General features: G+C 49.2%; 1 protein-coding gene across 2 annotated transcripts in view; it reads right to left on the bottom strand.

The window, feature by feature from the left end:
* Positions 1 to 3,490: 3,490 nt before the first annotated feature.
* Positions 3,491 to 24,517, bottom strand: part of MAP2K5 (mitogen-activated protein kinase kinase 5) — a 247,019-nt gene continuing 225,992 nt past the window's right edge. Inside the window, exon 22 of one of the 2 annotated variants that reach the window (XM_021693799.2) lies at positions 3,491 to 3,938. In XM_021693799.2, the coding sequence (XP_021549474.1) occupies positions 3,834 to 3,938 (105 nt within the window). In that variant the 3' untranslated portion in view covers positions 3,491 to 3,833. The remainder of the gene's footprint in view (positions 3,939 to 24,517) is intronic. The other variant, XM_044917822.1, reaches the window with a different exon arrangement.

The following is a 24,517-nucleotide window of genomic DNA, read 5'->3' as shown; positions in this document are numbered from 1 at the left end:
ACACCTTGGAGCGCCTTGCCCCTGCCAGCCCTGGCCAGGCCCTGCGGAGAGAGGAGTAGGACTCATCCCTGCCCTGGGGGGGGCTCACAGTCTGTACCCAGAGAAGGGAATAAAGAAGCTTCCAAGAAGAGGTGCCATTTGAGATGCCTGATGGGAGATGTGGGGGAAGATGGGTGGGGTGGCATTCTGGGCAGAGGAAGAGCTCACTCCTGCCCTTTGTGTTCCAGGTCTCAGCCTTCCCATGGCCCCTGAGCAGAAGAGGGTCTTGTTCTCCAGCTGGGGGTGGGTGGGTGGGGGGGTCTTTGCCGGAGAACTCCTCAGTAATTGCCCAGTTCCCCATCTTTCCAAGACTTTGAATAGAAGGAAACTTAGACCTTGGGGGCCACCCCAAAGCAGGGGCTTTCAACATGGGTTCCATGAGTGAGTGGGCTCCAGGGGTTCCAAACCCTAGTTGTGAACAAAACCCCATGTGTGTGCATGTGGGTGCACATAATTCTGGGGCAAAGTGTGTCACTTCTGTGGGATGCTCATGGGGGTAAACCCTGCTCCAGAACATCAGGGCTGGGAGAAGCCGCAGGGCTCCTTGAAATCGACGCCTGCATCTACTGATGAGGAAACTGATGCTCAAGATGGACACATGCCCAGTCCGAGGTCAACCTGGAAGCCAGACCGGGGCTTCAGTGTGCCCTCTGGAGCAGTGTCTCCCAGTATCATTGGGGGGCGCTCTGCCTGTATGTCCCGGGGGCTGGTCACAGAGCAGATCCCTGGGCCCCATTCCCACAGATACTGACACGGCATCTTTGCACACCAGTGTGTGTGTGTGCAATTCTGTTCTAGACAGAGGATGGGGCACGTGTGTGCAAGTTCACAAGCACATATGTATGTTTGGGAAGCTGACTTCTGGAGCTGTGGTTAAAGGTGGGGTTCGGAGTTCCAAAGCAACATTTGCTACGTACTCGCTGGGAGACCTCAGGCCATGTCTCTTGGTCTCTCTGTGCTTCAGTTTCTCCATTTGTAAAATGGGCAGATTACTACTACCACCTACCTCATGGCATTGCTGTGAAGATGAGAGTCGAAGTAAGCCCTCAGCACGGGGCTGGCCTGGAATACCTGCTCGTTTGCGCTCCCTCCCCTGGCTTGGGATTTGGGGATGACAGGCTTGCTGGGTGCATCTTCTTGAAGCAAGGGTAAGCATTACATCTGGGTGGTGGCTGCCTCACATTCTGGGGTAGGCAGACCCCTCTGGGGAGGCCCCGAGCTCTCCCCGCTCTGAGTGCCTCTTCTCCGGGGAGTCCGCGCTCCATGCTCCTTGCAGCCCTCCCTGCCCTGAGCCCTGACTCGGGCAGCAGCAGCCTTGATGGCCTGGGCCTCATCCAACTCTGCGACCTTCCCAGCCCCAGGCAACAGCACCTGCTCAGTAAGAAGACGAGCGCGCTGTCGGAGGCCGAGGGGGCAGCTGGAAACCTGTACCACCTAGAAAAGTGTTACTAAAAGCAGGAGGACTCTGATCCTGAGGGGGAAAACAAAATGATGCCTCACGGAGGGCGGCTCCTTCCTGGGCAACAGTCCGAGCCCAGGCTGGGACTCACAGCCCCGCCACCTCAGCCATTCAGCCAACAAACATTTATTGGGCACCTGCCGGGCCGGGCTCTGTTCTTGGCACGGGGGTTACCGCGTGAAGAAAACAAACCAGAATCCCCGCCCTTGTGGGGAGTGTACATAGGGGACAGGAAGCGAGAAGACAGAAGACAGATGGTGAAAGGAGTGGTTTGTCACATGGTAACAAATGCAGTAAGGAAAACATGTAGGTAGGGAGGTGTGGAGGGCTGCAACTTTAAAGAATGGTCCGGTCAGAACTCACAGATATCTGAACACAGATCTGACGGGTGTAGAAGTGAGCCACGTGGCTACGTGGGTGACAGGGCTCCCACCCCAAGTACAAAGGCCTGTGTTAGTTGGTATGATACCCGGCTGCCAGTAACAGATCAGCAAAGGAATTGTGTTCTGGCTCAATTCAGCATGAGCTGCATCCCTCCACGTGGTGACTCAAGGATTCAGGCTCCCTCCATTTGAGGCTCAGCCTTCCCCAGCCTTCCAGCACAGCCAGGAGGAGAAAGTGGAGTGGAGAAGGCACGTCTGCACCTTATGCTTCTTGGCCTGGAAGCAACGGACCATCTGCTCTGTCCTTCCATGGACAAGCACTAGTCACATGGCCCCCTTAAATGCAAGGGGGTCTGGGGGATGTCCTCCTGGGCTGGGCACTGACTTCCCGCAACTGCCCTTCACGATGGAGGGAGTGTGAACCTCCCGGGGTCGGCTAGATGTCTCTGCCGTGGCCCTCAGTGGGCAGTGTGCTTGAGTGTTCAAGGGTCAGTGAAGATGCCATGTGGCTGGAGAGACCTGGGAGTGACAGGAGTTGAGGTCAGAAAATAATGGGGGCAGAATGTAGGGTCATACAGGCCTACACACAGGCCCATTGTTGGGTCTTCGGCTTGTCCCCCGAGCCAGTGGAGCTCCGCTGGAGGTTCTGAGCAGGAGGGGACCATGACCACCGGGCTTTAACTGGCTCCCTCTAGTGGCCGTGTGGAGAACAGAATGCGGGGGCAGGGCGGGAGTGGGGAGCCTGGTGGGAGGCTGTTGCGGAGGTCCAGGCGACGGGCCTTGGAAGAAGACAGGAGTGGTGGAATCAATACATTTCGAAGGTAAAGACAACAGGTCTTCGAGGTGGGACAGATGTGGGGTGTGAAGGAGAAAGGAGTCAAGGCCGAGTGCCAGTACGTTAGCTTGGGCACTGGGAGGATCTCCATCTCCACCACTTACTGAGACGGGAGAGCGGTGGCATCAGAAGTTTGCTTTTGGATATGTGGAGATGCCACTTAGACCTGCAAGTGGAAACCCAAGCCTCTGTGAGCCTCAGTTCGTCACCTGTAAAATGGGCGTGACCACACTTACCTGGCAGGATTACCAGAGGGCGGCTGTGAATGGCCGTGATGAGTGAGGTTCGCAGGCGTGGGGTCAAAGGCAGTGAGAGGCAGCTTGCTGTGGAGGAGCCAGAGGTGTGGTGTGGGAGTGGGAGCTGGGAGAAGGGCCTCAGAACCGCTTGGGGCCTTTTCCAACTCCTCACCTGCTGCCCCAGGACAGATCACTGTGTCGGAGTGGGCGCTGCTGTCGGGATAGACAAACGCTAGTCCAGCAAGGAGCATACAACAGGGATTCTGAGGTCCCGGATCTACTGCTGGCTCAGCTATTCCTTGCCATGGGACTTGGTTCGGGGACCTGCAGGCCTCGGTCTTTCATCTGTCAAATGGGCTGGGCTGGGGTCCTCCTTACGGCACATCCGGAAGCACTGGGGTGCTTGCAGGTGCCTGGGGAAGGGCAGCTCGGGCACTGCCATCCATCCTTGCTGAGGGGAGGTCCCGCCCCACCCCGACCTCCGGGGGGGTAAGACGCTCCCCACACAGCACAACCCTCATGGGGGGAGGCAGTCACGTAGCAGTAATACTTTTATTCCCATCAGTGATGCTGATGGGGCCTGACGCTTTACAAAGAAAAATGTTAGGAAAAAAGAGGGAGAGGGGCACCGAAGCCTCTGTTCTCGATACCCCCACTCCTCTGCCCACCCCCCATCAGTGCCTCCAGACGAGAGGGGGCAGGGGCTGGCCACTCTGGAGGGCTCCCTGGGCTAGGCCATCTGCCAGCAGAGTCGAAGGTGAGAGCAGGGCAGCTGGGCCCAGCAAAGCTCTTCTGGTGCAGACGGCAAACAGAAAGGGGGCGCAATGGGTGGGTTGTCCCCTTGGTGACCAGTCCTGGGCTGTCAGCACCCCTCTGTGGCGTCACGGGGACCCCTGCTGGCTCCGCCTCTCCTCCAGCGCCCTGCACACCCACATGGACACCACGGCGGCGTTTCCGTCATTGAACTGCATGATGAATGGATGGCCCTGTGGGGGGGGGAGGGGAGGAGAGGCTGTGACACACATTCCCCAGACTCTGCACTTCATTACACTTGCCAAGGCCTGTTCTCGGCTTGGACCTTCTTTCTTTTCCCCCACTCGCCCTGCGAGGGAAGGAGGACACCATCAACCCATTTCACAGCCAGCCTGAGACCGGTGGCGGGGCACTCACTCTGCATAGCTCAGATTCTGCCCCGCGCTTGACCACCTTCTCCTGAGAGCCCCGCCAGCCCACGGGTGAGGGCCTGTCGTCTCTTCACGCCGCCAGGCCCCTCCTCACCCTGCACCACTCCAACAGCGGGCTGGCCAACACCTGGCCCCTGGGTTGCTAGCGCCCCAGTCCAGCTGCTGCCCAAAGATCAGAGAACCATCTCCTCCGAGGCTACATCACTCCCTTCTGGGGTTCTTCTTTATCTAACGCTCTCTGAATAAGTCACCATGTCCGAGTGGAGGGAAGGCACACATAGCAGGGGAAGGAGGGACACACTGATGGGTGCAGATCCACTCTGGTTCCTGGTGACCAGGTTGGGGCTGGACTTTGGAGGGGCCGGGACTGTCTCCATGTGGCCTGTCTCGGGCTCTAACCTACTTAGCCCATAAGGCAGGCCATGTTATATTTAGCCAGTCCCCTCCCCTGCGGTCCTGAAGAATCAAGATTCCCATTCACAGTCTTTGGGTCTCCTGGGAGTTCCCAGGGAAGGTCAGAAAAAAGCAGGGGCAGTCAGAGTCACCCTGACCACAGGTCAAAGGGGAAAGGGAAACTGAAAAGCATTCTCTTCCCTCCTCCTCACCAAGTGGCTTCTCGGCTGAGAAATGCACACATGGCAGCTTCCTCCTCTACCAGAAACGTAGCCTGAGACTCAGGGAGCCACAGTGGGTGAGTGTGGGGTGGGGGGTCTCCCTGCTTCCTTCCCTTCCCCCCACCTCCTTCCAGCTCCAGCTTCCCTGAACCCTCAGCTTTTTTTTTTTTTTTTTTAAGATTTATTTATTTGAGAAAGAGAGAGAGAGAGTGAGCATGCGGAGAGGGAGAAAAATCTTCAAGTAGATCGCCTGCTGAGCGCCAGAGCCTGACACCGAGCTTGATCCCATCACCCATGAGATCATGAGCTGAGCCAAAACCGAAAGTCGGATGCTCAACTGACTGAGCCACCGAGGTGCCAGTGCACCTCCAGTTTTCTGATCCCTTCTTGGGCTCCGTCTCACCTCCCTTCTGGTGTGAGCTGGGCTCCCAGCACTGCTTTCCCAATATACCCCAGTCTCGACCAGCAGCTCTGGGGGATAGCCAGCCACTGGCCACCTGCTCGCAGCTCCAAGCTGCCTCAAAATGAGTTTATCACATGGCAGGAGGGATGTGGGCCCGGGGCTCGCATGCCCTGGGTGCCCAGATCCCAGTGTCTGCAGGAGCGGTCCGAGCCAGGCCAGGGTAGGTAATGAGGCTGCTTGGTCAGACCTGATGTGTTTCTGGGGATAGGAAGGAAAACCATCCAGGCTTCCTTACCCTGGACTCCTGCTGCATCCCCTTACCTGGCTTTCTCAATTCAGGCAAGGAAAGCCATTCCCAGGAGCATCCTGCATGGTCTAGCTCAGAGGCATACAGAACACTGGAGGAGAGCAGGGAGGGAATAAGCTCAGCTCAGGGGGTGCCAAGGCCTCGACTCACCGAGGCCATCATGGAGCTAGGCCTGGAGCCCATCTGGGCACCTCCTGTGATCTGCTCATGGCATTCCACGGGGCTCCTAACACACCTGTGGGACTACTGGGGGGAGCAGGTGCCCCTCGCAGACTGCCACTGGGTAAGGGGGGTTGGAGGCCAGGTTGGGTTGGTGTCTTGCAGGAAGCTGGGTTGGGGGATGGGGCAGGAGAGACCCAGGAGGGCCTCATCTTGACTCCCATACGCAGTTCTCCCCCCTTATATGTGTCTACCCTACACCTGCCTTCCTAAATCGCTGCCTACGTAGAGGGAATTCTTCCTAAAGTCCGAGCGTGCATATTTCCTTTTCAGGAGGCTCAGGAGAGGCGACCTTGCGCCCTTGTGAAGAACAAAGGGAGAAGCTGTGCTCAGAAGCCGATGGGCCGCCTCCCCCCAAGCCCGGGGTAGCACAGTGTCACTTTCCCAGAATGCCCGGTGACTTTGGGGCCCATATGCTGCATCTCTGTTATCATCTGTTCAGGAGCAAGCAGAGCGGAACTGCAGGAGGGGAGAGTGGAGGCATTCCTCCAGTTATGGGAAGGCTGATGGCTGCACTGCAGGGAAGCATTGTGCCCAAGTGCCCTGGGAGGCTTGAGGAGGAGAGGGTCAGCATCCACTGCTCTGGCGGAGACTCTGCCCCCTTTCCTGCCCTCCTTGGCTGGGAGGTGACTCTCCTGTCCTGCGTGTCCCTGATGCTTTACACCTGCCTGAAGGGAGGGACCTGGACAAGTGGTCTTGTCCCCAGCTATTGTTGATTGGCTCCGGAGAGAGGAGTGGGGGAATCATAGAGGGACGCAAAGAGCGGACAGAGACAGACAGATACAGGAGGGAGACCCCAGCCTCTCTAGGCAGCGGGGCCTGTGAGGTGTGAACTTGGGAGCCATTGGCGGTGTGGCCCACGGTATGACTGAACGTACCGAGAAAGCCAGCATGCAAGGAGGGAGAGCGTAGAGAGCAGCCGAGTGGGGCAGCAGCGGACCCCCAGGGCCATGATCCCCGGGCCTGGCAGCAGCTCTGCCTGCAGGGCCCATGAGCACTGCTGGGGGACAGGCCCCACGTTAGAGGTGGGCACTAGACTCTCCACTTTACACATGAGGAAACGCAGGCCGCAGGCTCATGGCTGACCTGCCTGGGCTCCCAGGGCTGAGGCTGGATCACTAGTCTCTGTAACCCAAGCCCACGGCCCGGGCCTATCCCGGACTGAGTGGGAAGCGGACAGAAGTGGGAGAATCAATAACCAGATCGCAATTCCCCTCACCTTTATTTCTGCCCCATGATTCAGGCCCTCCCGGACAGAGGTGACACGGACGCTGTGAGCCTGCATTGCCCCAGGTCCTGACCTCTGTCAGCGCCGTGCTTTGGACACTCTGGGCGAATGCTCGCTCTGTCATGGTGGCAGGTCACTCTCCCTCGACGCCCCCTACCCTCATCAGCCTGTATGGGAAGCAGGGCATGTATACCATCATCCCATTTTCCAGAAGAGGACACTGAGGCCCAGGGAGGGAAGCGACCAGATAACAGTGCTGGGGACAAACTCAAGTCTCCTGGTTTCTAGGCTGTGCATTCTCAGGGCTGGACTGTGTCCCCTGGGACCCTGGCAGGATGTGTTCTCCCCTTCCTCTCTAGACAGCGACACTCCTCCAGCCTGGACATGCACGGTGCAAGAACTCCTCACGAGTTTAATAAGTAAACAAGCAAAATCCGACAGACGATTCTAGAGAAAGCATGAGAATCACTCAGCCACTCCAAGGTGCCTGGGTTCCCAGGAGGCTCCGGACAGGCCTGAGCGGATGCCGGAGATGGATGGAAACTACACCCTATATAACACTAATACTGAGCCCAGCACCACGGAGGAGTGCTGTGTGCCAGGCACTTGCCGAGGGCTTTGTCCTGATTTTCCCAAGGAATCCCCATGCTCACTCTGGAGGCACACACAGTCATGTGTGTCCACCTTCCAGATGAGGAAACAGACACTTGGGGCCCTGTCCAGGGTCGTCAAACCAAGTGGCCGGGCTGGACCCCAACATGGGGCCTCTGACTCCATATGCTCTCCTGCACCTGCAACCAGAGAGCTGACTTGGCAGGCCTCTCCCCGGGTCTCCATGAGGCCCTGGAGGGTTCGAGCCTCCTGCAGCGCTTGGGTGAAGTGCCCATCCCTCCCCAGGAAGAGGAATCCAGACGTGGACTCGCCCTCATAGCCCCCATCATGCTGCAAGGAACAGAGTGGGTGTGCTGGGCTCCACCCGCAGCTGGACGCCCACCTGCAGCTTGTCAAGAGCATCCCAGCCCGCCCCACGGTGGCTGCCCCGGGTCCCCGGGCCTCTGTCCTCCAGCCAGAAAGTGTGTTAGCAGCTACTCTGCCGAGGCTGGAGGGGTGCGCGCTGGGCTGGAGCTGCTGCTGACCTCGCTGGCCTCACCACCCGGCAGTGGGAGCCACTCTCATTTGCTGCATTCTCTTAGGGCCAATTGCAACAATTAAACCGGCAAGGCTTGAAGTAGTAGGGTCCACAAACTTCGCCACAGAAGGTGGAGACATAATGAAGGGAAAAGGATGGGACTGCAAGAGGCAGGATGGCTCCAAAAGTGGGACGCGGGGGAGCACGAGAGGGATGAGTCCACAGCTGCCGAAGACGGTTGTGGTCGCCTGGGGCAGCCACGGCCACGTGGGGCTAAGCGGCAGACCGTGCTAGCACAAGGAAGGGCCCTCGTGGAGACTGAGAACCCGGGAGGAGGAAGTGCAGTTCTCCCTCCCCTTCATCTGGGCAAAGTGACCGGCAGTTCGCTAGAGTGGGACTCTCCTCTGTAATAATGTCTCTAATTTTTTCCCATCCATTTCATCGTGACGAGATGCCTTCCTGACCAAAAGAGTCCCTCCCATGTGGGCAGCGCTCTACCCTCTGCCGGGGGCAGGGGGGGTCAGGGAGATGGGGGGTTAGTGTACCCCCTGTGCAGGCAGGAAACAGAGCTCCGGGCCCGCTGTAGTGCTAAGCGCTGCCCGAGGCTCAGGGGTCTGGACTGCTTATGCTCTGCCCTTTAGTTGGGTTTTGACTTTCTTCCCAAATGGGAATTGACCTACTTGGGGTCTGCATACTTCCTTCTCTTGCATAATTTCCTAAAGAATATCATGCATCTGCATCATTAATAATCTACAGATGTGGCTGCCAGGCCGGCACATAGTAGGCCCTCAATTACCTGTGGCAGGACAAAGCCATCTGCGCATTCTGTATGTCTGCAGCTACTCACCAAGCACCTGCTGTGTGCCTTCCGGCTGCCAGATATCTGCCTGTGGCCTCGAACCCTCCCAGCACCCCTAGTTTATAGACAAAAGGAACTGAGGTGCCAAGAAATGGGACCTGGGGCAAGGCCATAGAGCTAGAAAGTGGCAGACTTAGGGTTTGAATCTAAGACTCTCTTTTGTCATGGAGGACATCAACTACTATGCTCTCTGAGGTCAGGCACAGTGAGTTCTAAAGTTCCACTTTTGGGGAGCCTGGATGGCTCAGTCCGTTAAGCGTCTGACTCTTGATTTTGACTCAGAACACGGTCTCAGGGTCGAGGGATGGAGCCCTCTGTTGGACTCCGTGCTCAGCAGGGTGTCTACTTGAGGATTCTCTCCCTCTGTCCCTCCCCCCACCTGCATGCATGCTCACTCTAAAATAAGTAAATCTTTAAAAAAAATTAATTTCTACTCTTTAAAAAGAGTATCCTTGTATATCATAGGTATACAAATTATTTTTTAAAAAAGATTTATTTATTTGTGAGAGAGTGCATGAGCGAGCGTGGGGTGGGGAGAGGGAGAGGGAAAGAGTACCTTTAGCAGATTCCGAGCTCAGCTTGGAACCCGATGTGGGGCTTGATTCACAACCCTGAGATCATGACCTGAGCTGAAACCAAAAGTTGGACACTTGGCGCACCTGGGTGGCTCAGTTGGTTAAGCGTCTGCCTTTGGCTCAGGTCAGGATCCCAGGGTCCTGGGATTGAACCTCATGTCGGGCTCCCTGCTCAGTGGAGAGCCTGCTTCTCCCTCTCCCTCTGCCTGCCGCTCTGCCTACTTGGGCTCTATCTCTCTGTCAAATAAATAAAGAAAATCTTAAAAAAAGAAAAAAAAAGAGTTGGATGCTTAACCGACTGAGCCATCCAGGTGCCCCCTCAACAAGTGATTCTTAACTGTTAACTGCAGTTAGGGTGACAAAAAGGCGTATCTTTGTCCTCCCTTGTTCAAAGTCCTATGTGTTAGGCACTTCTACTCAAATAGTTTATTTAAAATCAGTAACTCTAAGTATTATTATCTCCATGAAGCCCCAGGCCACCAGGCACTCCTCTCCCACCAAGGAAGCTGCAAAGGCCTAGCACGCTTGCATTTTAGCCGAGTCAAAAACAAGTGAAGAGTCCAATAGGCTGTTCACGCGAGCTGGCAGGGCAGTCCTGTGATTAGGTGGTGCCTGTAAAGGGGTGACCTGAGAGGTCGAAGGGTCCCCAGTGTCAACGCTCTGCCCACCACTCCACGTTTCCTTGCTGGGCCGGCGAGCCTTGCCTGAAGGCTCTCCGCACATCCCCTGTAGGGTTCCAGCCCTAGTGGCAGGGCTAACACTTCAGCTCCTTCTCAGCAATAACGGAGGAGTGGGAGGACTGGAAGGGACCGCAGAGACCAGCAGAGCCACAGGATGTGAGGTGTGTTGGGGCTTCTCCATGTTTGATTCAAGTTGTCAAGAAATATTCTAACTATATGTGTAAAAACCTAATTAAAAACTAATGTACATACTCATCTGCTTAACTCAACATGTCACACAGAATACTGGCAATCGTTACCCTGCACAGTGATATTAACTTATTTTTTGCAGCTCTTAGAGCAAAGTCAGTCCTGCTTGTTAGATCTGTGCATGTTATTGAACTTCTTCTCTGTGGAGCGGACAGATAGGAGGGCTGTTCTGGCGCACAGCCATTTGAAAGAACTCAGGGCTGCGATGTGCACTCACACCATAAGGACACAGAACATGGTGAGTGCCACACGGGAGCCAGGTGCACTGAGCCCATGAAGTCCGTCTGCCCAGTGGCTGCCCCGTGATGCCCAGCAAGGGCTCTGAGGGTCAAGGCTGCTCTGAGTTTCTGATGGTGTCCGTTCCAGCAAGCTCTGAGGACTTCTTGTCTGACCTACAGATTTATCATAAGCAATTCACGGGAACAGTTGCTAGTTACTGCCAGTGACTAAACTTTGAAAATAAAAGTTTTCTGCTATTCCCTTTGCAAAGCTTCTCTATGGGTTTTACAGATGCCTGAGCTGAGCAGGCAATGGGGTAAGTCAGGATTTCCTTGACTCTGTGTCCTTCAAGAGAGGGCTCATAAATGACTTTATAAAGAAGTGTCCACAATGAATACTAATACATTCGTGCTAAAAAGAAAACACCCTTTTTTCCTATCTTAATATTGAGGTGCTGCGTTAATGTTACATAATAGAAAACATTCCACGGCTTAAGGTTCAAAACTGCTAATTGAATCCCTACTTACCTAGGTCAGTCAGATCGGAGAGCGAACTGACTTATAAAAGGATGCACAGATGCCCGATGTCTGCTAATCTCTGACAAGTGGCAGGGCGCAGGCAGCCTTTATAATATTAATTACATGACATGAGAAGTCATAATCACCCCTGGGGTCAACTCTGCCTTCCAGGCTAGGTGTGCCAGGCTGGTCACCAGGTGGAGCTGGGGAAGGAGGTGGCTGGAGGGGAGCCCCCACGAGTGGGGACTCAGCAGGGAGAAGCTGAGGCCCCTCCATGAAAATCCTCCTCTCTGTCCTGTGTGGGGTAATGCAAGGAGCCCCACAGAGAGTCAGCAAACCTTCCTGGTGCTATCCCAGAGTGATGGCTTGGGAAGGGCCATGACTGCCTCACTGTAAAGGAGAGAATACTCCAGGGGGCACCTCCATTCCCCAGGCTTCATCACTCTTCATGCAAGGACTTCTGTTGTTATTATACTCCTGAGCTCTGCCCCCAGGGAGGAGCAACACAGGGAGGAAGGATGGAGCAGGATGAACTCAGGGGTCTCCTGCCCACGGGGAGGGCGCGTTCTGGCCCGCGTTCTGGCCTGCCCTCTTGTGTGGAAGGCCTGAGGTTGCTCACTCCTGGGACTCAGGAAATTCCCAGCAAGACAACGCGGGCCACAAGGTAAGCGTGTCCTTTAATCTAGTTCTTTATAGAAATAAAGCTGATATTTGCTTTCTATCATTTCCTGAGTCTTGTTTCTCAGCTGGTTTTGAACATGGGGACAATGTTTGCTGGTCTCAGTCCCACCGAATACCACTGTACTCTCCTCCTCTTGGGGGGGGGTGGTTGTAAGGACCAAACGAGACCACCAGCCCACAGACAAGGCTTCTCACACACAGGTGGGCAGTGTGAGGGATGGTTATTACTCCTCCACATAGAACACTTGGGGGGTGCAACAGTAAGATGAGGGTGCGAGGCTTGTCTCTGTGCCACTAGTGTGGAACCTGCCTGTCTACCTAGCTTGGCTTTCTAGAATGTGCTTTCTTGGCCTCTGATTTCTAAAGCCTTTCCCTGGGTGGGGGTGGAGGGGGTTCCTTCTAGCCCTTCATTTTCTTTTTAAGACCTCAGAAACAGTCTGCAGCTGTGACATGCCACTTCAATCAACCTTCCTGAGTTTATGCTTTACAATTGCTACAGAAATAGATGTTTCTCCCCAAATATTCAATTATTAGCAGCAAATTGCTTACCTCTAGCCATCCTAGACTGTACACAGGCATCTAAGGGGGTCAAGGAGCTCTCCACCTTTCATCTGAGCAGATCTATGTGCTCCTACACAGAGTAATTGGTCAGGAAATGGCCCATCGAGAGAACAAGATATTTCTAGAGGTCTCTGTGAGTCATTCTAGGGCTTGTGCAGTGTGGTGCAGGGAGAGGGCACAGGGTGACTTCAGAGGGCCACGGTGAGGGGGCTACACATGTGGGATGCCAGCATTCATGAGTCTGTGCCAGAGGAAGCTGCCCTGTGTGAGTGGCAGAATGGTGCCTCTTGACCACTTAAGGGAGGGGGGGCTGCCTGGCAGGGAACTCAGATGGGACCGGGGAGGATGCTGGCTCCTCCAGGCAGTCTCGGGGTGGGCAGATGCCCAAAGGAGTCGGGATCAGAGGGTGCCAGAGGCAGAATGGGGGTCTTGCTTCAATAATGCTGAGAACTCTTGCCTGACAGGCTCACTCTGCAGCGTGTCCAAGTAGTGAATATGGGGCCAGTTACCAATGTCCAGATGGTCAAGGTTTGTCTTGTGGGGTGATGGCTGTATGGTGGTGGAGGTTTAAAGATGAAATGCTCAGAAGGATGGATTCTCTCTCCTGCCTTTTTTTTTTTTTTTATTACCTCTGAAGCTTTGATATTTGAGCTTGGAGACAGTTGCTGTATGTGTGCATGTGCTCATGTGTGTGGGTATATGTGAGACTGTGAGTGTATGAAAGGCAGGGGGTAGGCAATGAGAACAGCACAATTTCTGGCACACAGTGGGAGCTCGGTATGTTTGCTGAATACAATAGAATGGAGTGATTCTGACAGTGAGTCAATGAAGAGATGATGAGAGACTAAGGCAGCCTAACAGCCTTCCTTCTACATGGCCCTCGCCATGGCAGATAAAATGGAAGTTTTAAAAAGCATGGCTGGACTCATAAGAAAGAAGAGGAATCCATAAGTGTTACCAAGGAAGAGGGAGCTGAAAACCAGAATAAGTGAGTGGGAGTCTTGTGGCTTTACAGGGATTACTGGTTCCAGGAATGCAGTCCTAGAAAGTATGAAGAACTAAGCAGAAATAGGACACAAGGTCCCTCAGGGAGCTGACCCTGAGACCCTGAACAAAGCTGGGTTTATAGAAGGGGTAAGCTATAAAAAGTCTGCCCATCAGCAAAGGGGACCATAAGGTGGCTCTGAGGAGAGATGCCTAAGAAATACAAAAACAGGGCAGAGCCCTGCGCAGTTTAGGACCCAGTGTACTACCTCTGTAGTCTGAGATCCTCAGGCTGATAAACTAATATAATGTTGATCTTGATCTAGTGTTACTCTGGAATGTCTGTCAGAAGCATACAAAAAACCATTCTGAGACAATCCTTCTGAAATGTAACCATTTCCACAGTAATAAACCCCAGTCAGTATGAACTTACAGTAAAAATTCCAAAACATGTGAGGATATAATTCACCATGGACAAGAATGAGCAGACAAGATACACACAGGAAGATGAGAGTTCTCAGAACTGAGATAATCGAAAAATAATTGGGAGGGAAAATGTAAAAAAGTGTACATTTGAGAAGATTAAACACATATAAGAAGAAAGTGAAGTACTAAGAAAAGAACAAGATATGATGAAAAAGAGAACACAGAGATTTGAAAAAGAATTTAATGTAACTTGTAGAAAATAAAACAGTCACTGGAAAAAAAAACAAAAGAAATTGTGTATGGATGAGCCAGACAGCAGACTGCATACAGCTGAAGAGAGACTTAGTAAACTAGAAGAATAGCCTGAGAAGATCACCCAGAGCAGAGTAGAGAGAGAGAAAATTTTCTTTTAATGTGAAAGAGAAAGGCCCAGAAGAAAGACCGAGACAAACTGAACACACTGGGGAGGGGTGATATCTAGAGACAAGAGCTGAGCATTTTGAGAACTGATGAAAGATGTGAAGTCTCAGATTAAAGAATCACAATGATCTCCAAATAGAATAAATATAATGAAATCTACACCTAGACAAATGGTAGGGAAAGTGCAGAGTACCAAGGACAGAGATGTATTGCCTACAAAGGGAGGTGCAGATTCTCACCAGCAAGAGTAGAACAAAAGCTCAGTGGTTCTGCCACCCACAGACACTCCCTGACAGAACTCTTAATGGAGGAAGCACAATCCAATAGCAACAAGGAACAAACAATTGGTAAACCCATGCATAAACCTAAACAAGTGCTGATTATCTATAAAAGGATGATGATAGTAATGACTGATTCTGAGGATCTGAAAACAAGGTGAAAATGAAATCCTGGACTGTGAGGACATGAAGAAGGGATGGATGAGATGCTCGTAAGGTCCTTATTCTGGGGGGAGAAGTGCTGTGGCAGAGAGTGCTGGTTGCCTCTCAATATCTCTTCTTTCTTCCTCCTTACTGATACAAATCCTGATTCTAAGGAGGAACACTGTTACCCAGCAAAGCAACTACACGCCCTGCCTCCCTTGCAGCTAGTTTTGGCCAATGCCATGTCAGCACATATACTGTGTGCCAATGTCCTGAAAAGAAGGGCAAGCTTTTCTACTGCCCTTTCTCACTGCTGCTGGCTGGCGCTCAAATGCCCCTTGGCTGGTAAAATGGAAGGAGCTACTGCACGGAAGCCTGAAATGTGTTTTCTGTGGCAGTGAACGGTGTGGCCTGTGTTTTCTGAGGCAGTGTCGTTGGTCATGTGCACAAGGAATGACTAAGGGAGCACACTTCATCTGGTTACAAATAAGCTGGCGGCCCTCACTGCAGAGCCCTTTGAAACCAAGCCTGTTTTCACTGGTAAGAGGGACAAAGTTACTTAGTTACAAGCTTGCTTCTCCTGACACTTATGCTCCAGTTTTCAATCAAAACTCCTGCCTTCTTTTACATGAGGGGAAACACCTTGTGATCTTCTCTAAGCTGCTGTTTGTTTTTTGATCACATGTGATTTAAATAAATTCTACCTAATATGAAGGTAAGACATGGAGTCTAAGGCTGCATATTGTTTGGGAGGGTATATTTATTAACTAACCTTAGGCTTTGCTAAATTAGATGAAAAATTTAAGGATAATCCATGAGAGGCCAGAAATAGAATATAATTCCTACACCAATGGAAAGAATAAAAGGGAAGAAAAATAATTAACCCAACAGAATAGAGAAAAAGTAAAAAGAAAAATATTGTAGAGACAAAGCACAAAAAAGGATAGTAGAAAAATATTCAAATATACCAATAAGCAATAAATATGTAATTAAGCTAATCAATTAAAAGAAAGCTGGATGAAATTTAAAACACCAACCACAAAACACAGAAATTCATTTACAAGAACACAGAAACGGTGAGAGCAAAGGAAAAGTAAAACACGTAGCAGACAAATATGAACCAAAAGACAGTGCAGGTTTATTAACAGCAGACAAAAAGAAAAATGACAGCAAAATATATTCCAGATTGAGGGCATTCACGTAAAGGTAAAAGAAACACTTTGAAATGAAGATAGAGTCTTTTGGCACAGGTACCTAACATCACTGCATAAAGCAAACACAGACAGAACTGTAAGGAGAAATTAACAAAGCCACACTAATCGAGGAAGATCTGAACACAGCTCTCTTACTGACTGAGAGAGAAAGCGGGTAGAAAATTAGGCCACAAAATATTTGGGTCACACAATTGACAAGTTTGATCTACAGGATGTTAAAAGGATACTGCATTCAGCAATGAGGGAATACACCCACATTCCTTTCAAGCAAAGAGAACACCGGGAGAAAAGCCAACCATGTAATAAGGGAACTTCAACAAATACCGATCTGATATTGCACCAACCATGTATGCTGACCAAGATGCATGGAAAGCAGGTAACAATCAAAAGATAGCAAAACACCTGAGTGCAAATAAAAAAAAAAATACTTCTAGGGGCACCTGGGTGGCTCAGTCATTAAGCGTCTGCCTTCGGCTCAGGTCATGATCCCAGGGTCCTGGGATTGAGCCCCGCATCAGGCTCCCTGCTCCGTGGGGAGTCTGCTTCTCCCTCTCCCACTCCCCCTGCTTGTGTGTTCCCTCTCTCGCTGTGTCTCTCTCTGTCAAATAAATAAATAAAAAATCTTTAAAAAGAAAATACTTCTAAACAATTCATGGGTCAAAAAAGAAATCGTAATTGAAATTAGAAATTGCTTAGAACTGAGTGACAGTAAAAACACTACATATAAATATTTATGGAATACAGCATAAAATAATATTTAAAAGGCAATTTACAGCATTATATGGGTACATGGGGGGAAGATTGGAAGTTTATGAGCTAAGTGTCAACAGAATATAAACAAATTGTAAACAGAACAAAAAATAAATCCAAAGAAAACACAAGACTGCAAATAAATAAAGAACACAAAGGGATTAGATAGAAAGGTATCAAAGAGATGGTCAATTCAATAAAATAGTGGTCCTTTAAAAAATTATTAAAGCAGACTAACCTCTGACAAAACTGATAAAGACAAAGCACACATCACTAGGGATTAAAATAGGATACATAGCCGCAAATCCAGAAAACAAAATAACGACATTCCATATGAATGTTGTGAGGCCAACATATTTGAAAATGCAGTGATGACCCCCAGCAGACAGAGTGGGTGGGGGGATACAGACAGATATATGGTGGGGGCAGTGGGAAGGGTGGTAAGGGTGGTAACTGGGAGGTGCCCAAGAGCCCTAACCAGACATCACCTCGCCACGTGAGCCCCGGGTTCTGAGCCCTGGTATCCCACTTCCAACTTTTAAAAGAACTTCCTATTCCATTGTCTCATCTTATTTCAAGAAGCATCCAATTAAGTGAGGGCTGCTACTTCTTAAAATCCATCTTAGTAACTAAGCAACTGGGGTACCTGGGGCGCCTTCAGCTCAGGTCATGATCCTGGGGTCCTAGGATTGAGCCTGGTGTCAGGCTCCCTGCTCAGCAGCGAGTCTGCTTCTCCCTCTCCCTCTGCACACAACACCCCTTCGCCGGAGTGGGCGTGCTCTCTCTCTCAAATAAATAAATAAATAAATAAACTAATTAATAAAATCTTAAAAAAGGGGGATAAACAACCCTCTGCAAGAAGACTGAACCTAAAGGGGACATTTTCTGGTGCTACCAAATCAACAAAAAACACAGAGGAAAGAAAATTGCTAAAGACACTGGATGTCGAAATTCTGGGTACATAACTAACTGAAGTGCCATCTTTTTTACTGTTTTCAGCTGTGATGTCCCCGACTTCACTGAGCCTCACTCAATTCACTGGAATGGGTTACTACTGTGGTGAGTGTGGGGGAGCCCAGGGGACTGGTTGGGGCAACGGTTTTGGAAAATTTGAAGTCAGAGCATAACAAAAGCCAAAGCTGTCAGGCCTAGTCTACAAAATACAGGATTGAAAATGACCAGTTAACTCTAGCATTTCTGCTATCAGCAACCAATGGTTTCCATTAGAAACTGCCCCTCTTTTTCTTTTTTAAAGGATTGCCACAAAAAAGGAGCAGCCACTTGAAAATTCTGATCATTCTGTGTCCCAGCAGCAAATAAAGATCATCAATAGAACCCACTTTTAGCCTTGAGCAATATTTTCTAAAACAAAACACAAAGAACCTGTGGTACTTAACTTTTCTGTTACTGATTTACTGTGGTTTGCAAGGTAATGTTGAAGAAAATTAAACGTACGGAAGCCTGAAATGCGTTTTCTGTGGCGGTGAACGGTGTGGCCTGTATTTTCTGAGGCAGTGTCGTTGGTCATGTGCACAATGAATAAGGGAGCACACTTCATCTGGTTACAAATAAGCTGGCAGCCCTCACTGCAGAGCCCTTTGAAACCAAGCCTGTTTTCACTACCAGTGCAAAGTTACTTAGTTACAAGCTTGCTTCTCCTGACACTTAACGCTCCAGTTTTCAATCAAATCCAGTATAGATGTATGGAAAGGCTTCTCGCTACCTGACCCTAGATCTGGTTTTTAGAGCCTGAGCACTGCCTTTGGCATAGTCATGGCTTATTCGGTCCCTTCAGAAAATAGCAAAACTTCCACACTTTGAAGTCTACCCTAATTACTGATTCAAGAGCAAAGTGGTCATATTGTTTCAGACGCCGACATTGACATGCAACATTATCAAGTGGTGTATTTCCTACTTAGACAAAGGGCCTTGTTTTCAAATCTGAGAGCACTTGACATATCAACAGGTCACTATAATTTGACACCCTTATTTAAGATGAAGAATCTGCAAGTTCAACGAAAACTTGATCACTTTTAGCTCGTCACTCAAGCCTTTATTCAAGCCAGTTTTCTTGTATTGCAGACTTAGTGCTAACAAGCTTAGTATCTGGTTTCCCAATCTAAAGCACAAAAGAAATAGTCAAAGCGTAGAGGAAGAGGTGAGGGCTAAGTGTTGGAGGGAAGAACGAGGACAGGTAAGAAGTAAGAGTAAGAAGCGCCAGGGATTAGCAGCACTAACACAACAAAAATGGAAAGCCAGCTTGGGGTCAATCAGGGCAGGGACAAACGGCCTTACACATGTTAATATTGGGAGACACTGGTGCAGCAGAATACAACAAAGGAACAATGTTCATAATGACAACCTAAAGACATTCTTTTAAAAAACTACATCTTGGGGTGCCTGGGTGGCTCAGTTGTTGGGCATCTGCCTTCGGCTCAGGTCATGATGCCAGGGTCCTGGGATGGAGCCCCACATCAAGCTCCCTGCTCAGTGGGAAGCCTGCTTCTCCCTCTCCCACTCCCCCGCCTGTGTTCCCTCTCTCGCTGTGTCTCTCTGTCAAATAAATAAAGTCTTTAAAAAAATAAATAAAAAGCTAAATCTTGATGTACATATCTGTTTTTTTTAAATTCATATTGGTATGGAGTTGTGAATATTTACTTATTTATTTTTAATTATGTTATGTAGGAAAGAAATGTAGAACACACTGTAATCTATTTTTTTAAAGTTTTGATTTTATAAAGAATAAGCTTCAGTTATCTGGATAGTTTCCTTATATGGAGCAGCTCATTCACCAACAGAAGGTGCGGTGCTGCTCTCTGAGCTTTAGAATGTCAGTGTTAAACATGGCGAAAGCTCTCACTCTGCCCAGCGCCTTCCTTCAGGGTGTGATGTCACAGGGCAGATGAGCCCTCAGATCATCTGAATTCAGTGAAGACATATGGGGCCACTCAGGGCCCAAGTTTATCTCCGCTTCCTTCGCAGAGAGTTTGATTACTTCTAAGATTTATGGTCAAAGCGGAGGGAAAAGAGAAATACTTCGCAAGAGCAGATTTATAACCTCATCTTGTTTTTTAATAACATTAGGGATGACATCCTATGACAGAATCTTGGAATGACTGCCAGGCAACTTGGAAACTCAGTGGGAAGTTTTATATTTTGGGGGTTTGGAGCATTTTGTTCTTAGAAAGGTCAGGTAGGAAAGGACCAGGGAAATGAGCCAGGGAGACGGTCAAGAGAGTGAGTGTCAGCTGGTTTAATTTTCTGTGTCAACTGTGAAAATTAGATAAACAATGACAAACCAGGCTTTTTAAATGAACTTGTCACTTCTGGTTTTCTTGATACATGGTAACATTTTTCAAGTCCTGGTAGCCCTAAAGACAGATTTAACCCCTGAGAGGTTTACATGTAAGTGTTCTGAAGTCCGCACATCTGAAAACAAAAGGTTCAGTCCAACTCTGTAACCCTTGAAAGAAAAACTAATTATCTTTGAAACTTAAATACTCCTCTCCTAACAATTAAGGGGACTTTGCTACAGCCAAAAGGTTCAGCCCTTTCAGGACAGTCTCAGGAACTTCGGCTTTTTTTCTTTCCATCATCTTCTTGGCTTCCCAGACCAGTTCAGCCCATTCAACATGGTCCCTTGATCATCTGAGTTCTGTTCTAGGTGATACTGTCTACCTTGAGCCAGTGCTGGTCTCTCCTCCCGCTAACTCAGGGGAGCACAGACACTGCCCCTGCTCCCCTGCTCTGTTGTCATGAAGACGTCAGATAAAATAACTGCCCTTCTTTGGGCTTTGTAGACTTACTTATTGTAAGTCTACATTTCTGTGGTGACATGCTCCCTTGTGGTGGTGGGGGGGGGGACACCAGTGAGGCGTTTTAATAGCTGCCCTTATTGGCTCCACTATAAGGATATTTATTCAAAGATAACCCAGTTTGAATATGTTGATTTGGAGAGAGAAATACAGATATTTATAGATACCAGCATTTGAGTGGGGTTTTTCATTCCACAAAGTGCTTTCAAGCTCATTATCTAAATTCCAATGTCGCAACACACCCCCATGAAGTAGCGGGACGGCATCACTGTTATTCCCTCCAATTTGTGGATTCAAAAATTAGGTTCAGAGTTAAGTGACTGGGTTAAGGTAGAGCAGGGATTTGAACCGGACGTCAGCTCCAAAGCCTGTGCCTTTTGTTAGAATATGCTATAGCAGTAACATAATTGGGACCGTGGTGAGCTCTTACCCGGGCCAGGCACTGATCAGTTGCTCTCATGTACGTTACCGCATGCCACCTCCCGCTGAAGAAGTAGATGCCAGCCTGTTTATTAACAAGGACAACGGAGCTCCGAGGCAGTAAGGACTGCTGGGGGCTGAAGTCTCAGGGCTGGCTTGACCCCAGGTGCTCGGATGTCCAGGGTCACTCTTTCCCCACACCCTACAGCTGGTAGAACCTGCACCCCCTTAACAAAGTACAGACACCATGGTCTGCCCTGGATCAAAGTATGAAATTGGTGATTTTCAGTCCTCCAATCCCAGTCTTGGCTTCATTCCTAAATTCCAATGTCCTTTTCTGATGTAGAAGAGTCTCCTTTTCCAGGGTCGCAAGTTCAAAATCACCTCTGCTATCAGCTAACTGCTGAGAAGAAAAATCACCGGATTAAACCAACTCATAGGAAGGTGAGGATAACTAGCAAGCGCACCTGGACTACGTGTGTTTGAAGAGAGGGCGCTTGCCCAGCACAAGTGCATCTCTGACCTCTCGGAGGGCACAAGCACTAGTGGGAGAGGCTCTGTCTGTGCCCACACAGGGGGCTCTCCTTCTCTGCACTGCAGCTGTCCCCCCCAGCTCTGTGAACTTTGTCTTCCATCAAATAAGGAGAAGAGAAGCAACCTCGCAGGGAGGCTGAGTGTGAGGCTCCCAGCACGGAGACAGGTGTGCAGTCACGATTATCCATGACCGAAACGCAGCAGTGCTTATCATACTTCTTTTTTTATACCACCTAACATATGTTTAATGCTAAGTGTAGAAGACACTAGACCAGCTCCCCTGACAGTGGCACACCTCGTGGGTGGATAGGCAAGAGAGAATTAGGGAGAATTAGGGACCTTGCCAATTCTCCAGTAAGGAAGAACGTATTAAGGACCCTCAACTCTCATCAAGCAGCCCCTCCCCTGAGCCTCGGGCCTCAAGCCCCGACTCGCTCCCTCATTTAAACCAAGAATGAGCAGACTTCCCTGGGTTCAGAATTCCGTGTAACTAAAACACAAAATAGAAAAGAGGCATCCCAACTGTTGCACTCGCGCTCAGCCTATAGACAAGACAGCAGTGCCCTCAGACAGCATTTCAAATACAGTTTATTAGTGTGTGATATGAAAAGGGTATTTTTATTGCATGATATAATGCAATGGGACCTTGGGCGCTCTGTGGAAAGACCTCACACTCAGAAGTGTAATGAACCCGTAGTCCCAAAAACATTATACTGTACATTAACCTATCATTAATGGCACATTAGGGCTAGGGGCATTGCACGCTTGCTGGTCAGGGCTCCATCAGGACAGTGGTGAGAAAACCACACAGTCTTCCCAGGCTTAAAACAAATAGAGAAAATAAATATTCCTGATGTCTACAGGCAGCTTTAAAGGAAGTTCAATCCCAGCTCTGCCTTGTAATTTCCAAGCCTGCTTTTCTCAGAGAGGAAGACACAACAACTAAACAAAAGAAGAAAACAGCCCTCTTGCAGTTTACCCCCAGCTATTGGCTATGCAAGCTCCATGCTGGCTCGGCAAGGCCACGATCAGATGTGCGCTTTTGTTAGCAGAAAAGTTGCCCAAAGGACAGCTTGGATCCTGGATCCTTGGGCTGGGATCCCAGACCAGAGAGGCAGAAGATGCCTTGGAGGTGGTATGTCCACCACTCTTGCTTTCTAGATGGGGCAGTCAAGGCTCAAAAACATGACGAAGGAAGAGACAACCTACCCAACAGAAAGAGGGGCAAAGTATGTGAAAAATATCACAACTGGCCGATAAATGCAAGAAAAAAAAGTGTTCAACTTCCTACTTAATAAAATAATGCAAATTAAAACGACTATCACTGATCAGATTGGCAATGATTCAAGTCTGGTAATTCAGCATCAGGACAGGCAAGGGGGAGCTGGAATTCCCATATGCAGCATACAAAGATGTGTATAGAGATGGTCGCCATCTTAACAGCAAAGATCTGGAAATGGTCCAGAAGTTCTATGACAGGGTCCTGGTTAAACACATATGGTACATTCATATTATGGATTACCATGCAGCCATTAAAAAGAACGAGGTAGACTTTTATAGGATATGGAAAGATTCTATAGATATAGTAAGTGAAAACATAAGGTGCGGAACAGTAACATCAGAAACTACTATTAACAGTGTTTAACTCTGGAGAGCGGGGCTGGGGCCGTGGGAGGGGTTGGGAGAACACGAACGTCTTATCACATATCCCGCTGTGCTACTGGAAATTATAAACCATGACTTAAAAACTAGTTTCAGAAAAGAAATGATGAGGATAGGAGCAAATATTTTCAGGAACGTCTTATTTTCCAACTCCTACGCTATCTGCTTTATATGCTCCACCTTATCTGGGTTTTCACAGAAACAGTCACTATTACCCTCCCTGCCATGAAGTGGGGATTGAAGTCTTGAGGGGTGAAATAATTTGTTCAAGGTGACCCTCTTTTCATCTACCTTCAATAACGAAACAGAGTATTTGTAAAATAGAGAAATTCTGCCCAAACTCTGGTGCGGCCCCCAGCCACCTTCCTGAGCTGGGACAGTTTGCCTAACCCAGTGGTGATCCAGGGCATGGGGGAGAAGGCAAGGAGAAGAGGCTGTTCACTTAGGCGGAGGTCCAGTCAAATTTCTGGAAATATCTTATCCCCATACCATAAAGGGGGGTGGATAGCGACCCTAGGGCTACACAGTGTTCAAGTAAATAATGCTTGGCAGCCAGGGCTCAAACACACGAAGGGAAGTACTGCCCTAATTAAACATGAACCAACTTCAAAGGAAACCCAGTTGCTGTTCCACGGAGAGGCAGCTGCCTCAGACCAACAGAGTTGCAAGGTGACAGTCGGGGCCCGGAAGTCTCTGGGCAGCCCCACAACTCAGGACGGTCTGTGTCAAGTCTACCCATTGCTGCAGAAAGTTTGCTCTGTTTTCTCATCCCTCTGTCCTTCCCAGTAACAGTCTTGCGATTTTTGGATAACTAACTTTGCAGCGATATTTTAAAATGCTAGATTTTATTTGTCCTAGGGTCTGCCGGCACACGCTGTAATTAAAATGTTGATTAGTAAACAGTTTAAATATATGACAGACAATGCAGTTAAAGCCTACAGTTAGGTCAATATGTGATTTAGATTTGCCATTTAAAAAATCTCATTTAAATTTTGCATACATTAATCACTACCACACTTCAAGGTTCTGATATCCACCTGACTACAATATTAAAATAAAACTTGCTGCCCCAGGGAAATCCTACTTATTCTTAATTGTTTCGAGGCTTTGATGGGCTTTTAATCTAAGATTAATTTATGCAATTTTAAATAACTCTTCTTATGATTAATAAGCTTGAAAATTAAAAGGAGTCTAAAGCAATTATAATGAGCATTTGGTCATAACCTCATTAGAAGAAGGAGTGAAGGATACAGCTCTGGAATTCTTACAAGACTACAATTTAAGGTTACTTTTAGAGAAGTCAAACATAGTTCCTGAAATTGCAAAGGCAGGTTAGCAAAGGTCAGTGTTAAAATGACGGCTAGCTAGATTAGCATACTAATGATTTTCCCTGATGGTGACAGAAAGGACACTGAAAAGAAGCTGCAGAAAGAGAGACAAATGACATGCTGCCAAGAAGCTACAGGCTCTGAATTCAGTTTTCTCTTCTTCT

Source organism: Neomonachus schauinslandi, chromosome 9, assembly GCF_002201575.2.
Source record: "Neomonachus schauinslandi chromosome 9, ASM220157v2, whole genome shotgun sequence".
NCBI classification, from domain to species: Eukaryota; Metazoa; Chordata; class Mammalia; order Carnivora; family Phocidae; genus Neomonachus; species Neomonachus schauinslandi.
Note: the sequence above shows the minus strand (reverse complement) of the source record. Positions and strands in the feature narration are given on the sequence as shown.